The sequence below is a fragment of the Denticeps clupeoides genome, chromosome 19, assembly GCF_900700375.1.
Source record: "Denticeps clupeoides chromosome 19, fDenClu1.1, whole genome shotgun sequence".
In the NCBI taxonomy this organism is placed as follows: domain Eukaryota; kingdom Metazoa; phylum Chordata; class Actinopteri; order Clupeiformes; family Denticipitidae; genus Denticeps; species Denticeps clupeoides.
The window spans coordinates 12,642,857-12,659,987 of NC_041725.1; the positions used below are offsets into that span (position 1 = coordinate 12,642,857).

The 17,131-nt window shown below is 43.2% G+C and overlaps 1 protein-coding gene across 5 annotated transcripts in view; it reads left to right on the plus strand.

Moving 5' to 3' along the window:
- The window catches only part of limk1a (LIM domain kinase 1a), a 37,310-nt gene extending 21,343 nt beyond the window's left edge, over window positions 1-15,967 (plus strand). For 4 of the 5 annotated variants that reach the window (XM_028962362.1, XM_028962365.1, XM_028962363.1 and 1 more), the window contains 13 exons: window positions 6,067-6,176; window positions 6,970-7,167; window positions 7,255-7,360; window positions 7,576-7,763; window positions 7,859-8,045; window positions 8,497-8,583; window positions 9,914-10,045; window positions 10,402-10,461; window positions 10,943-11,008; window positions 11,440-11,608; window positions 11,919-11,974; window positions 12,289-12,446; window positions 12,789-15,967. In XM_028962362.1, the coding sequence (XP_028818195.1) occupies window positions 6,067-6,176; window positions 6,970-7,167; window positions 7,255-7,360; window positions 7,576-7,763; window positions 7,859-8,045; window positions 8,497-8,583; window positions 9,914-10,045; window positions 10,402-10,461; window positions 10,943-11,008; window positions 11,440-11,608; window positions 11,919-11,974; window positions 12,289-12,446; window positions 12,789-12,951 (1,680 nt within the window). In that variant the 3' untranslated portion in view covers window positions 12,952-15,967. Of the gene's footprint in view, window positions 1-2,628; window positions 2,792-6,066; window positions 6,177-6,969; window positions 7,168-7,254; window positions 7,361-7,575; window positions 7,764-7,858; window positions 8,046-8,496; window positions 8,584-9,913; window positions 10,046-10,401; window positions 10,462-10,942; window positions 11,009-11,439; window positions 11,609-11,918; window positions 11,975-12,288; window positions 12,447-12,788 lie in introns of those variants that run through there. The other variant, XM_028962366.1, reaches the window with a different exon arrangement.
- The last annotated feature ends 1,164 nt before the right edge of the window (window positions 15,968-17,131 follow it).

Below are 17,131 nucleotides of genomic sequence, written 5' to 3' on the forward strand. Positions count from 1 at the left end.
GAAGCACATGATTCTGAATCAGAAGACGAAAAAAGAAATAAAACGTCGCCAAAAAAATCTGTTTAAAATAAATGAGCACTTTTTCATAGTGAAACATGATATTGCGAACTGAGTGCAGTTACGCCAGTGTAGTCTCTCAAATTACGGGATCTGCTGTTTACGTCTTGGATTCCACAGGGCACCTTCAGAGGTCGACAGATGTCTAGTGTCACTTTCACCACATTCGTTTGCGTTTGATAGATCTGTCATGATGCATTGAAGTACTATTTTAGATTTTTAGGTGAATTTCCCGTACAGTAATAACGTGACAGGATCACGTCAGCTCCCTCGCCGGCAGACGGAAAGTACGACTCCCACTGCAGCTAAGCGGCGCTCGGAGTGCAGGAAGCTGCTAGTGTAAACGTCTGCCCCCGTGGGCCACCACGCCATCAGCAGGCCCTATTGCACAATTGTCCCCCACGTGTTTGTATTAGTTACCGACTGTCTCCCACTTTCCTGGCTGCCTTTATAAAATAAATCAATAAAGTAAATCAGCGCAGTCACCCACACAATTTTGTTGTTTGGGTGGGAAAACTTTTCTTATCAGCAGGAGTCATCTGTGTACTTCATGCATTCTTGTGGGCTTTCACACAATTAGATGACATGAGAAGTGTACATTTGGGCTGCCGGTCGGCTGATTTAATGTGAATGTGTCTGATAATAATGCAATTTTCCCCAAATTCTTTCATTTCAGCTCCGCTTTTCTTTTGAAACCTGTGAAATTTACATTTACATTTTGCATTTACATTTATGGCATTTATTAGAGGCCCAGAGCGACTTACAATTAGCAGTTACAGGGACAGCCCCCCTGGAGCAACTTAGGACACAATGGTAGTAGTGCTGCATGATTAATCTAATCGCAATCGTAATCGCGATGTCAGTCATACATGAACGCAAAAAGCTGCGATTTAAATGTGACGTGTTTGGTCACATGACTTGCGATTCGGTTCAATGGAGACCTCAGATTCGTGACTCACTTAGACATATGGGTACACGTACGTCAACGTCGCCGCCATATTGCGATAGGCTGTGCTGTGGCGTGAAGCATATACATGTCTATGGAGAGAAGTGCATAAAAATGCCTCACTCTTAACTTTTCTCAAACTTTGAAGGTTTCCTAAAGAAATTCACCTCAGTTTACAAATCTTAACCTTAGTAAGCTAGGAAAGCTATGCATCCCTGTGTTCAAGTCAGCCTCCAAACAACGTTTTGGTTAAACGTAAGAACTATAATACAGGATTTTATAATGGCAAAATATAATCAAAACAGTTGTTTAGCCTTACCAGGGTTTGTCATTCGACAGTAATGTAAAGAGTTTTTTGTGATTTATTTAATTTTGTAGAATATTGTATTTTGAAAGCACTGGGTATTTCAAGTTGTTATAAGTAGTTTGTATGTTTCACTTTGAAATTAAACATTTCACTATAAGTAATTTGTATGCGACTTTTCAAGTGTCCTTTATCATATCACAATCGCATATCGCAATATTGATCTCAATAATTGCAATATGTCTTTTTCCCCAAATCATGCAGCCCTAAATGGTAGTAAGCGGGATTTGAACCTGGGTCTTCTGGTACATAGTCGATTGTGTTACCCACTAGGCTATTACCACCAAATTCGTGGGATGACATTGGAATTTTGTCCTGCTCTTTGTAGATCCCAGCTCATTTTATACAGTGACTCATCAGGACATTTTTTTTTTGCTCAGACAATCAAACTGTCTGCTCCGATTCAGGCAATACGTCCTCTCTGCAGCAGTCTGGTTTTCTGCCAGGCTTTGTCTGTAGCATTGTGTGTGTGTGTGTGCGTGTGTGTGTGTGTGTGTGTGTGTGTGTGTGTGTGTGCTTACAGCCCATCAGGCAGTACTGCGGACACCCTGCCCGACTCTATTAATATCTGCAGAGTCAGATGCCTCCTCGGAGCAGCTGCTGTCATGGGCGGCAGCCAGGGGGGGTGGGGGGTTACTGGTCTCCGCCTGTCTGTCCACTCGGAAATCATTGATTTGCATCTTCTGGCCGCTGTCATCGCGTCCCCTGCTGTCGTCCTGCGTCCTACGTGGTGTAGCCGGCGAGCCACGCCCGCACTGTGTGGATCAGTGTGATTGTTGTTAAAACTGCTTGCGGTTAGCTGCATGCGGTGCATAGTAATGAGTGTCGGCGTAGTTGCCGTGCGTCGTTGTTCAGATGCATCTTGAAAAGCGTCCCAGACCTGTTTTTTTTTTTTTTGGTTTTTTTCCTGTGGGTGAAATTTGATGCTCCGCATTGTTTACTCTATGAGCCAATCAGTCACGGAAAAACGAAAAGCGCCGCGTCGGCACGGAGTGACACTGTGCAATGAGATGGTCTGTCAGGCCCGTCCGGACTGTTTATCAGTCGAGTGGGGGGTTGGGGGATAAGGCGGTCGCTCCGCCGTAGAAGGCAGAAGGCCAGGGGAGGGAGGGACGGAGGGAGGGAGAGGGCAGGAAGTGATGAGGTAAGAGAAAAAGAGGGAGGGGACGGAAGGAGGGCGGCGTGCAGCGGGAGGGGGAGCGCTGTGACACCGTTTCAGGGATGAGCTCATCGTCGGGGGCGTGGGCAGGCAGGCAGAGCTGAGCCGCTGCCGGCCGGGGACGGTGTTTTTGTTGTGACAGCGCCGCGCTCTCCACGGAATGCACTAGAAGCGGCGCGGGGCTGTGGCTCCAGGCGGTGTCATGGTGGGGGACCTGTTTTTCTGGGGCTCTTGCTGTCTCCGGCTCTGGAGGAAGGAGAAGAAGGTAAGGCTGCTTTGCTGTGGGGCTCGTGGTCTGGGCCATCGTTCACCGCGGTGGTCGCAGATGGAAGATGGCCTGCATCTGCTGTCTTTAAATATTCATGCTTTGCTGTCCCGAGATTTAATAGGTTTCTTCTCAAGAATCAGTCCTGTCTTGCTCATTTACTAGTAATGCTCTTATTATCTTTACTGTATTGTATTTTGCTGTTGATTTCAGCAATTAATTGGAGTAATTACAGCATACGCAGCACTGAAACCTGTGTTTCAGACACGTGATGTCATGGGTGAAATCTCTCAATTTGGTCACGGTTCCAAAGTCACGATACTCATCCTGCCCCATCCTGCCTGTTTCCATGTAATCGTTTGTGCTCTTTTATTTTTATAATGCCCACCATGACGTTTTTTCCTTTAATCGGGATGACTGATGTCTAATCATGTCTGCCCTACTTGAGCCAGACGGAAGCTGGCTGTGCCTCTTCAGTGCAGCCTTTGCCAGCTGGGATCCAGAGGAGAGCGCTTAAGTGGGTTTTAAAGCTCATTCTAAATGAGCATCATCTTTCAACACCTTTTTTATTCCTATCTTCCCCCAAAAAGGCGGTAATTTCTAAATGTTGAAATAAGGTCAAGCTCACCTTGCGCTTTTATGTGTATTGGTAGGATTGCTTTGACCTGTACTAATAACCAGTCGATTTTAATCCGATGTAGCTCATATTCTGGTCTGGGTTACTCTGGTATGAGGGGTTGGGTGACGACGTTAGTGTTGAAATAAGTTGTTAGTCTGTGCCGGTGTTTCGTTTTCTAATGTGCAGGGACCAGTATTGTGATAATGATCTTCGTTTTTTCAATGGGCGGGGCCTTTTTATTTTTTTTTTTATTGTGATGTATTTGTGGTGTACCGTGATAAATATGGATGCAGTGTAACACATTTAAGACTATAGACAAATGTCTATCTATATGTGTATGCACCTAATAAGAGAATATGGTGTCAGCGGTGAGTGCAACATTTTCTACGAGAGAGAATGAAATGGAAAATACAAAAATGTTGAATTGATAAATATAGCATTTTATTGCACATGAGGGGTAGAAAGGGAGGCTTTATTGTCTCACACCTCCCTCTGCATTCCTTCTGATTTCATTTTCTCCCAGTCAGCATAAATGGAGACCATGTGGCCATGGCCAGTCGTCTCAGCATCACAAGGAGTAAGAGTACAGCCCCCGTTTAACAAAGACTGGGTGGCAACGATGTCACGTCTTAGGCACACATGGCACATATTACACGGGGAGATTGCATTATCAAGAAAAGCCGGAGCTGGCCAGAGTGCAGTACTCTCAGTCAGGCTCCATGTGGTAAATCGTCTCCGGTATTCAGCTAATGAGGGAACCCTAATCCAGTCATAGGATCCGAACTGTCCAAAGGTTGTTTACATAGCGGCTGCTTTTGATCTTTGGGTGTTTTTCAAGTTTTAGTCACTTTCTTTCAGGCCACTGTTCAATTCCAAATTTCCCATTTACACGTTTTACTGTAACCATGTGATTTCCACGATAAACGTTCATACTGATACCCGGGGGAACTGGTAACTTGAGAATGGCTCGTCTGTTTAGGCTTGTGAAATTCAGGAAATGCCACCTTGTTTCAGGTGATTTCCATTTTCTACATATGATACATTTTTATGTCTTTTTTTTTTTTTTACTGTCAACCCCCACTCAGACTTTATAGTCAAACATGGGGACAGGGCTTCATCTGCTTTTCATGAGTTACGCCAGAATACAGAAAAATCAAGTACCTTTTGCTCCATTTGCATTATTTCCCGTAACTTGGCTCACTCTGCGCTCCGGTATGTACAGTGCACCACTACTCACTCTTTACAGATGCGATGTTGACCTGGAGAGGCCGGAGTGATGAGTCTACGTTCCTATGAATCTATGAGTCTACTTTCACTTTTAAAATTTTCAACATACTATGCTATGTAGTAATGTAGCATTTTGGTCAAAACTGACAGCTGATATCAGTTGTATAGTACTGATGCGTTATTTTCTTTATCTTAAAGATCTTCAATTAAAATGATAAAATAGGCATAATTTAATTTTAAAAATCATAAGCCACCATTATCAGTCAATATTACAGTAGACATTCATCTTTTTAACATATAAATAATTTGCTATAATGTAGTGTTGAATAGAAGAGGATTTGTGATAGATGGGCAAGGGTGTTATCTCTTCTTTTCTTATGTTGGTGCTCTGACGCCTACTTTTGGGGGCTGTGGAAACAGTTGTTCATTCTTTGAAGTGGCTGTGGGGGGTCGGTGCCAAATGGCGACCACAGAGCTGGAGTGTGACGGCCTGCTGCTGTTTCCCCAGACCCCTACTGTGACTGTCACCAGGAATTCAAAACTTCCCCTAAACATACATACAGAGCCTGATAACCACATGAAATGAGGTTTGGAGATGGAAATCCAAAATTAGAAAGCACATTCATTTCGAAAGCACATTTTAGAACTGTGTCTGTGTGTGTGTGTGTGTGTGTGTGTGTGCGCTAACACATATATTTATAGCTACATCCAGCTGACAGTATTACCACTGTTGTGTTTATTTCTCTCCATGTTTCTCAATTCCTTGCATCCTAATATTGCTCCAATCTCTAATAGCTTTTATTGTGACATCTTAATTTATTCAAAGCTGATTTCAAACAGCGGTATATCTTTGAAAACATCCCAATCCTACTTCTGCTGTCAGCTATTACTGCACTGTTAGGTTCATTTATGTAATAAGTGACCACACTGAAAAGCGTGTTAAAAAGCGCTGCACCGTTACGCTATAAGTAAAATTGCAGAGACGGTGATTTGGGTTGCCACAGAGAATGATTCAGCCCACCCGGGGCTCTGTACGTGAATGCTGTGTTTATCGCTGCCGCCAACGGGCACCATTTACTCGCCGTTAAGTTCACTTTCAAAACCATTACTGTCCAACTCTGGCCCGTGATCGGCCACATGCTGTACTTGTGGATGGTTCAGGCCCTTTTTTGAGAATATGAAGTAATGGCCTGGGTGAATCCAGCCACACGCACACGCACACACACACACAGACACACACACACACACACACATATATATATGCATTTGGTCATTTCTTGAGCTCTATGCTAAATCTGGAACTGGACTAATAATCTTCTTACATTGTCCACATCGCAAACTTTATAATTTGACATGTATCTTAAAAAATTGCAATTTCTGAAACACATGCTGCAAGCAGAGATATTGAAATGATTTGTTGCCTTTGCAGGTTGCCGGAGAGCAGAAGTACCACCCAGAATGCTTCACCTGTCTGAACTGTCGGGCCTTCATTGGGGATGGGGACACATATGCTCTGGTGGAGAGATCTAAGCTGTACTGGTGAGTCGGATGAAGCATATATTTGTTACACTAATGTTCATCTTTCTGAGACAGAAAGTTTAATAAAGTTGTGATGCTGCACCAGTATGTTGAGTTACAGAAACTCGATAGGAAGTGCTGTCATCTGTGTAGGCTGCGCTCAAATGCTGCATGAACCTAGGCCCTAAAATAGATATGGGAACTTGTCACAGGAAATCTCAACTCAGGTCTCGGCTTCATCTTCACAAGTCCATCTCTACTCTATAAAGTGAATTGAGAAGAATTTTAAGTCTCAGTAAAATATTCAATAACCCATTTGTCATTTGAATAAAGGCAACTGTGGCCTGTTAATAAGCTGCATTGCTTGTTTTGAATATTACTTTTTGAATGAATGTAATTCGTGAACATTGGGTGTCAGATTTAGAAGACATTGTGTTCACATTTCTGTTGCTTATTTGTGTGTCCTGAGCACATGGGGGGGGGGGTGAAGTGTGTGAGGACATCAGCTGCTCACATTCCCTCCAAATTGATTGGTTTTAACTGTCACGGGGGGGATACGCCACAGCACTTTCTAACAGACACCATCAGCTTCTGTATCAAAAATGGATATCTGATATGGTTTAAAGTGGTGGAACTTATAAAAGGGGAACTGGATTGTCTAAAAGTAGGAAAGAAAACCAAAAAGGAAGAGGCTTTGTCCACGGACCAAATATCACAAGATTAGAATGCAAGATATTGTCTTCTAATACGCAAAGAATTGTAAAATGTTAAACAAGTTTTTCACTTATTTTTTATGTTCCCTCCCATTTCCCAGTGGACACTGTTACTACCAGACCATAGTGACCCCCGTGACCTTGCCGGACTCCCCATGTTCGAAGATTCCTCACACCGTGACCCTGGTGTCCATCCCAGCCTCAACAGACGGCAAGCGCGGCTTCTCGGTCTCCATCGATCAGGGCTCCAGTCCGAACGGCTTCGGGCCTGATCACAGTCACACCGTCCGAGTATCTGAGTGAGTGGGGGAGGGGGCACTCCGGTCGGCTGCTTCCTCTTTTCTAATGTAATGCAGACAGTTCACGGATATCATTTGACTCCGTAGGGTGGACTCGGAGTGCATCAGCCCGGATGTGAAGAACTCCATACATGTTGGAGACCGGATCCTTGAGATCAATGGGACCCCAATCCGGAATGTTCCTTTGGATGAGGTATGTGTTCTCTCTTTTTATGTCCCCTTTAACCTTATCTCTAACTCTTTTCTCTCACTTCTAACGCACTCTTATTCTATTCATTATCTTTCACCCCCCCTCCCCACATCTGTTATCTTCTTCTTTCTATTCATCTCTCTCTATACATTGTTCTCATCTTATCAGTAATTCCGTGGCCTTTAAATAAAATAAATAACTGGCTGTCCTCGTCTTAGATTGATCTGCTGATCCAGGAGACGAGTCGTCTGCTGCAGCTGACCATTGAGCATGACCCCCATGACCAGGGGGTCTCTGATGTCCAGGTTGATGGCCCCAGTCCCTTGTCTGAGCTGCCCAGCCCAATCCTGCCCATCACACATCCCCCCAACAAGGATTTCAACAACCTCCGGTCCCGAATGATCACGTAAGGCTTGAACTGAATTCTCAGCAATGATTGTCATTTTACACTAAACAGCAGTCATACATAAATTGTCAATGAAATTTTCTTTGTGTCTCCAGCCGCAGCTACAGCATTGACAAATCCCCCAGCTCCAGTAATGCAGCTTCACCTCTGTCCCAGCGGAAAGACATTGGACGGTCCGAGTCCCTACGCGTTGTGTCTAATCCCACTCACAGAATCTTCAGACCTTCTGACCTGATTCATGGGGAGGTTCTGGGGAAAGGCTGCTTTGGTCAAGCTATTAAGGTATTATTTGTTTGCTTGTTTTCCCTGTTTTTATGAGGGGGGGGGGGGGGGGGGGGGGGGGTGTTGTTTATGACAGCCATGGTTCATGAGCTTGTTTAATATTTCAGGCCTTGTAATGCCAAAAGTTACCACTAGTTGCTCAAACTGGGATTTAAGAATGTCCACATGGGGTCACTGCAGTCCCTCCAAATGCATATGGGTCCACGGTATTCTGCAACAACTGTATTTTTAAAATAGAAAACCTGAAGAAGAAAAATTACGCATGGCTGTTTAACAAGATGCATCTTGTTTAACATAAAACAGTACAAAAATAGCAAACAAAAAATTATTTGGGGGAAAAGATGGGGTTGAAGCAGCGTGGCGGACACCTTCTCACACACACAGCACCCAAACAGGGTGACCGGTGAGAAGTTCTCACTTAGACACTCACTGATGTCATTCACTCTTTCAGGTGACTCACAGGGAGACGGGTGAAGTCATGGTGATGAAGGAGTTGATTCGCTTTGATGACGAGACCCAGAGGACCTTCCTCAAAGAGGTGAGCCAACATGAAAAAAACCGCACCATGATAACATGCTATGTTGGTATATATTGGATTATACTGGTACGTGGTAGTAATAGGCTTACCAATGCAGCATTTTCAGACAGATATAATGGCCTTGTGGTCTTCTCTTAACCCACTAAGCTACTACCATTTTTTGTGTTGTGTTTTGTGTTGAATTATTAAATATGTTTTAATGTTAATAAGTAAATCTGGCAGCCATGAGTGGAAAACCTCAATCTTTTTGTTGTTCAGTTATTTGTCGCAATTGAATTCTCTCCTTTTTTATTGGAGGGCTGCGCATGGTAAAAGAGCATAAACCACTTTCCTGGCACTCCATACAAATTGTTCCAGGAGCTATTTCGAGCCTTATTAAAGTAACCATTTCAGTAAATAGGTCCAGCTCTGCTCCATTCCTTTACTGGGCCGGAATGCCCTTCTCCAGGAGAGTGAAGGAGGAAATCTTGAAGTAACTCAGCTTTGGAACTAAAGAATACATTTTATTAACTATGGATTTACATCTGACACCCGTATCCAGCGCGACTTACAATTAGTAGTTACAGGGACAGCACCCCCTGGAGAGACACAATGGTAGTAAGTGGGGTTTGAACCTGTGACTTTGTGGTCTTTTGGTTCATTGGCAAGTGAGATTTAAGGTGATTTAAGAGACCAACAAACATAACCTTTGTAGGTTTACACACATGCCTCAAAAAAAGCTCAGATCTCCTGCGTTACCTGGAACTAAGATAATTTACGTCCTGTTCACATTCAGGAGCAGGATGGGCACTGAATGCCCTCTTTTCACATCCAGCATTAAGTTCATTTTTTTTCCAGATGGATTGAGTGACCTTTGGTTGCCAATGACCCTGTCAGATTTGCTGTTTTGGAGATGCATTATAATTTATCATCAAATCCATTAGAAATTGTCAAAGTGATTCAGATTCTGATTATGCCAGTTGATTTTTAATATATCTGTCACCTTGACCGGCTCCATCGCAGCAAGACAATCTATGAATCAGTTTTTCAAAACAGTATAAATGTCTTATTTATGATTTTGCGTCACTGGCCTCGTCCTTCACGTCCAAGTTCAGTAAAGACTTTTTTACGAGTGCAGTGGCCTGTCCGGTGATCTGTTGGGGTTGCTAAATTGTTTAATGCGGGCACCCCATCCTTCAGTAACAACAGTGTTAACAGTTGTTAGTGCAGAGTGGGATGGGTTTCATATGTAAAATATTATGGATTGAATCCTTAATTTTCTGACCCTTTAGCCTTTACTACTCCTCACAAATGGGTGGTGATACTAATGGGTTTTTAAACCTTTCTTCAGGTGAAGGTGATGCGCTGCCTGGACCACCCAAATGTGCTGAAGTTCATTGGCGTGCTCTACAAAGACAAGCGGCTCAACTTCATCGCTGAGTACATCAAAGGAGGCACCCTGAGGGATATCATTAAGAAAATGGTAGGTGTAAGCTTGCACTTTCTTAGTGTGCATTTGTGTGTGTGTGGACTGATAAAACCACAGCAGGTATTTTCCAGCCAAGGCTGTCGATCGCTTAATTTCCAAGTGTAACCATGTTCTAGATATAGAATAACAATGTATTAAGTAGACATTTCAGGGGGGGGTGTCATTCTTCAAACTCACCTTTAAGTGGATCTGTTGTCAAAGAACTACATTTCTTGTCTGCTAATTAATATGAATAATTAAAAAAAAAACTTGGTATTACTGTATGAGAATGAATAGGATATGCAGTGCATTGACTATAAAACTCAACTGCAACTGACTATGTCACTCCAATTGTTTTCTTCCACAAATAGGAAAGCAACTATCCTTGGATCCAGCGGGTCAGTTTTGCTAAGGACATTGCTGCAGGCATGGTGAGTAAAGTGTATTTGTACCTCCGGATTGCAGGGGTCAGCTAAAATGGGGAGTTGGGCAGTGCATCAGTAATGAGTAGTGTGTGCATTGCTTAATCAGCGCATTGCAAATGAGCAGACATATTATTTCTGCAGCGCTGTTGGAACTGATGTACATATTTTAATATTTTTAAGATGTTTAGCAGCAGTCACTGCAGGATTCATTTCAGCAGGAAATAGAGAGTTGGAATAGAAAATCTCTAGGGGAAAACATCTTGTCACACTGCCATCTTGTGGTCATTTTGTGGTTAAACAATTCATGGATCTGTCACATAGTGAAAAGATTTTCCTATGTAAAAAAAGGGTGAATTATTGAATCACTGGCACCAGTGGATTGAAAAAAATAAGATTATTAATATATTTTTACAAAAACGTCAAAAACACGATAATTTCAAGACAGGGTCAAACCAACCTGACTAAAGAGTTTTTGTCTCTTATTCAGGCCTACCTTCATTCCAGGAACATAATCCACAGAGATCTGAACTCACACAATTGCCTGGTCCGTGAGGTAAGTGTGTGTGTGCGTGAGACAGAAAGCTTTCTGATGATTAAACAGATGCACCTATCTCCCAGGATAACACAGAAGACACTTTGAAGGCCAAAACTCTGGTCTCTCTTGGGGATTCGTTGAAGGCACTTGCTTTTGAAATAAAACATCTTATTTGCAATTTGAGTTTTCGAGCATACAGGAAATTACAGTGTAAAACAACCAAAGGTTCAACTGCGGCCACATTTCACAATAGTTTAGGAAGGAAACCACAACTGATGTGTCTGTACCCCCTAAAAAACCCTACCATGCTATATTCAGTACAGAGGACTTAAGAACTTGTACTGTTTTTAGGATCGACCCTACTTTTCTGTATGTTCTGGGTGGGCTGAGGGATATTTTTGTTGTGTTGGAGGCCGGTATGTAAATTACATTAATCATCTCCGTTGCAGAATTATAGCGTAGTTGTGGCCGATTTTGGACTTGCCCGGCTCATGGTGGAGGACAAGAACCAGGACAGGCTCTCATCTGGGAAACTGCAAGGTCTGAAGAAGCACGACCGCAGGAAGAGGTACACGGTTGTGGGAAACCCGTACTGGATGGCTCCGGAGATGATCCATGGTAAGTCAGAATTTGATATTAGCTTTTGATATTAGCATAAAGCTAAGGGAGACCATCTAATTATCTTTTCATATTGCAGCTGAGACAATAAATACATTTAGGTATAGAAAAGTATATGCATTTAAACATAAATGCATTGATAATTATGCATGTTGTACGCAGAATTTCTATTCGCATTTTGCTCAGGTTTGTGGGACCGAAGGCATTAGGGCAGATTGTAAAAATACTTATTTGTGGAACTTCAGTGTTAGTATGTCACGGCAGTGTTCTTAATGGTGTCGTCTGTTGCCTTTGGCTTGTTGCCCTGCAGGAAAGAGCTATGATGAGAAGGTTGACATCTTTTCCTTTGGGATCATGCTCTGTGAGGTAAGCGGCTCTGCACCAGTCTGCAGGAATAATCACTGGACCCGTAAAACTCCAAAATTGGACTTTGTCCCCCGTTCGGGATTCCAGGGAATTTTACTTTACTGGGAGACACCAATGTGGTAGTCATTACTCCAGTCTCAAGTGTCTGATGGTGGTCCTGTAAACGAAAAAGGGGCCATTAAATCATCCCTAATACTTAATGAGTTGCATGTTCATTTTAATAAAATCACCCTAAGAGTTGAACAAGTTTAAATCTAGTCCAGGATAAGGAAAAATAAAATTGTGAGCTCACCATCGTTCCATTGTGCCTACAGATCATTGGCCGGGTAAACGCAGATCCTGACTACTTGCCCCGGGCCGTGGACTTTGGCCTGAATGTGAAAGGTTTCATGGAACACTACCTCCCTTGTGACTGCCCCCCCTCCTTCTTCTCTATTGCTGTAATGTGCTGTGAACTGGACCCAGAGAAACGGTGAGCACTGTGCGCATCATAAGAAGATCATGCCTGATGGATTTATGTGTTTCTTCTGTCAGTAAGAATTTTAGTTATTGGTGGTAGTAACCTAGTGGGTAACACACCAGCCTATGAACCAGAAGACCCAGGTTCAAACCCCGCTTACTACCATTGTGTCCCTGAGCAAGATACTTAACCCTGAGTGTCTCCAGGGAGACTGTCCCTGTAACTACTGATTGTAAGTCGCTCTGGATAAGGGCGTCTGATAAATGCCGCAAATGTAAATGGTGTTAAAAGTGATCAGCCACGGGTAAGGGTTTCCACTTCAAGCATGATCTGACAGCATTTTCACTCCCCCAGGCCTGCTTTTGTAAAGCTGGAGGAGTGGTTGGAGAACCTGAAGATGCACCTGGAGATCCGCCTGCCGCTGATGTCCGAACTGGAGCAGCTAGACCGGACCTTCTGGCAGAAGAACCCACCTGCTGAGAACGGGCTGCACACACACCCAGAGCAGCCTGAGTAGAAGCCATCGGTCCGAGGGGCTTCAGAGTAGATTGGTTCTGCTGAAGACCCGGCTGGTAGAAGAATTGAGGCCTTTGCCCACCTCACCCTGGACAGTGGCACTGGGGGCACCACCCATTGATGTACTTAGAGTAACTCCCCTTGGTATGAGGTACACAGTGGGCACGGATGGCTGCTGCTCTGTGCCCCAGCGTTTTTTGGAGAACATATTTTTCTTTGTGGATCCCAGGAACGTTGTCTTCACAGCCATCGCTTTAGCTGGTCAGCTGACATAATTGACCTGTTTATGTGTTCTAAGGCTTTTAAGCTACTGGATATTTAATATTGTTAAAGTGTAAATCTAACTTCTCGTCCTCTAACACAATGTGTGTGTGTGTGTGTGTGTGTGTGTGTGTGTGTGTGTGTGTGTGTTTGGATCATTACCCAAGCTTCAGAACTTTAAAAAACGCATGAACCAAGCGTTACCTGGGTGCGTTCTGTCAAGCCGCTTTTCTGTTTGCCTTATATGCAAACCCCTCGGCTTTGCTCACACGTAGCTTTTAAGTCTGAAAAGGCTGATGAGCGTTAATCCCAGTAAACAAATTCTCCTCACAGTAGCGATTCAGCGGTTACGTTGTTAGAAGTTCCATTGTATGCAGCAATCTAAATCTTGGAAGTTACGTCTGTTGTCTTCTTTGCGTATAGGAACGTTTCCGTGGTCTGCATAGCGCTCAACACGTATTGCTGCGGACGCTTTATGGACGCACCGCCGGTATGAAAACGAGCATGTTTGTAAATAGCCCCGTCTCATTCGTCAGTTTCACAGTATGGAAGTCGAGTCCGCCGTTTAGGGGACACTCTTGTCCACTTTATGTCATTGTTCTAATGGTACCCTCGTAAGCAATGGTACAGTGTTCTTCATCGATACACGATTCTTTGATGAGTCCTTTCCTAAGGTCACGTCTATTCCAACTCTAATCACTGTATATAGCTTGATGTTACATAATGTAAATGTTTTAAATATTGTATATGTACAGACATATTTTGTATACTGATATACAACATTGCCATATTTTTTATTTGGCTATGTATTAAAGTGAGAGAGATAAAATAGTAGACTTAGTGCAGTCGTTAACTGGTGACACCTGTAAGAGATCACCATGGCAACGTGTGACAGAACCAAGGCACCTGAAACGCAGCGGTCCACCTCCCGACCCAGTAATAGTCATGTGTTACATGCTACATTGTCTAAAGTCATCTGTGTGTAACGTTTCTCATGACTGTCTGTCTCTTTCCAGACCCTGGGGACACAGTTTTAAAAATTGGAATTTGAAACTTACCAGCAAAAACGTTTACGGAAAAATCAAGATACAATCTTTAGAGTTTCTAATTGTGTGAATGAGACGATCACTTTGCTTAAAGTTGCCTGTATGGACTGATAAGGTTGTTAATGTTTTTATTATTATTATTATTATTATTCAGAGTCAGGGCTCGGGGCCTTAGCCATACGCACTGATGTCTGACCATGTCTTACCACCCAGTGGGAGACTTCCTGTTTACACAAACCTGCTGGCTGTAAATATTTTTGTACATTTGTCTGCAGACGTAACCCTCCTTTCTCTCCCTCTACCTCCCTCTGCCTTCAGTGGGAGATGAGCTGCATGGAGTTTTAGGCATTAGTTCACCTTTTTTTCCGCTTCCACACCGAGCAATTCTTATAACTTTGAACAAACATTGTGGTCGGCATTGAAAACACAGTGGACGATGGACAGGAAAGTGTGTGGACGCTGTAGACACATAGCGAGTGGGTGGGAGGGAGGGGGGGGAATCACAGCTTTTTTTTGTTGTACAGAGTCACTGTAATCATTTTGTATAGATTTTCAAGTGATTTCATTTGCACTATGCTAGAAAGTGGCTGCCCTCAGGGCTGTTTGTCTTTTTTTTAATGGTTACTTTATGGTTATGATGAAAACAATGCCGCTATGGTTATATAATGAATGCAAGTCACTGATGGAGCCTTTAAATGTTAAAGGGGGGTCTTGGCGAGCCTTTCCTCTGAGTAGCAAACTTTTCCCCCACACCTTATAATTATTTCTCACATTTCTCACACAGACTGAACCATCCTGTATTGTAATAATTAGAAGAAAAAAAACAGACATGCATTTGTTGCATCATTCTGACTTTTTCCTCTGTTCGTTCACCCAAAAATTGTAAATCACTATTGTATAGTGGTAAAGCTTTATGACCTTAGAAAAGTTGCTACAAAGGGGGAGGGGCACCACGGTCTGCCTGCTGCCTACAGAAAGATCCTTGTGAAAGAGGTTCTGGTTGTAACGACCGACCGCTTCGTTTTACACTCTCGCATGCGTTTAAGGTTGGACCACTGCTTTAGCCTGTGTTTTTTCACAGCACTTAATACCCTGTTCCAGTACTCAGCATCAGTGGGCCAGCTCAGGGCAAATGTATTTGACGTCCTGGTCACCGAATTCACCCTTGCTGGAATCAACATGCATGCACGGCCATGCCTGCAGAGGAGTAATTACGCGGATGTAACAGAGCCGTGGACCATTGTGAACTGTGGTTAGATATTTCATGGGCAGGGAACCCCAGTTGTCGCACTTAACCGACCCCCAGCATGTTACCCTGGACACGCCTGTGCAGCTGTTGCAGCAGCACTTCTTTGCGAAGGATCGATACCTCTGAACATTGCTGTGCCTTTGTTTTAAGCTAGCCTTGCCAACGACAAGTAGCGTGTTTTGTTTTTAAAATAAAAAGTCTTGATTCGTTGAATTTATATTATTGCTGATTGGTTTATGAGATTTCCCTATATTTATATTTTCCATATCTCCATTGTCTGTTTTTTTGGGGTATTTTAGGTTTCTGGTTTTGTTTGTTCTTTTAAAATGGGTTTGTTTTTTTTTTACACAAGCTGTGAAAACAATTCTGCACTTTAATTCCGGTCGTGAATATTAAGAATCCAAGGAGACGACTGTATTTCATTGCAACTGGAATAAAATTGCCGCTCCTTATCTAACTGACAACCTTGTTCACGTCTCTTATTCAACTTTCGCTAATTCAAATACATAAGTGTAGTTTTGCTTTCATTATCCTTTTCAAATGTATGTAAAAAATTACCAGTTGGCATTAAAATCAGCTGCCACGGTAAATAAACACGAGCAGGTGAAATACCTGCTGTAAAACATTGTGAGAGTGCACATTACTGTATAACACATAAAATCCTGTACTGGTCTAACCATCTCTCTCTACTATAAAGCATAATCATGGCATAGAAATGGCAAACACTGGCAAATAACGACATGGGAAGATTACACTCTATGGCCCATAACAGTAATAGAGTGAATTATATAATTATAGTGCATGAACTAAATGACAAATACATTTTTCTGTGTGATTGTATAATTGTATAACTTTTTTCAAAATATAAAAAAGCTCTGATGTACAAGATACAAATGTAAATGCTTTATTTAGGCTGTCAAACACAGTAAATATGAAAACAAAGAGAACAATGAGATTATGTCTAAAATCAATAAATTATAATACATTTGATAAAAACTTTGATGGAAATTAAATATCATAACAAGCTAAATCTTATTGTGTCACGACTGCCACCTGTCTGTCCAGCCAGCAGGGGGCGCAATGACCACCACAGCCCTGTCGACCCCCGAAGTAATTACACAGAAGGTCACCATATAACCACGGCAACCACAAACACTTACCGCAAACTCATTTCTGAACCGTGAACCGGCTCCCTTCGTCCCTCCAGCAGCAGCCAGACACGCAACAACACCAACACCAACGTTCTCTGCAACAGCCGCAGGAGAAGCAGCGGTACAGACTCTAGTCCTTGCTGTCTTCACGCTCACAGCTCAGGTCCGAGCCATTCTGCCCTCATCTGACTCCAGTGCCATGTAGCGCGTTACCCACGGCACAGACGCAACTGCCCGCACCCCAGGGTGATGGGATAAATGCAGAGGACTCAGGGTGATGGGTTAAATGCAGAGGACAAATTTCACTGTGTGCATCGTGTGCTCTGCTGCTGTGTATCACATGTGACAATCACTTCACACCAGGAGCGGCATCACCATCCTTCTGTAGCATGCCCACCACCATCCCGTAGCAATGAAGCACCACGCCATGCCCCACCCACCATGCCAGTAGTGCCCGTGCAACTCAGGCACACC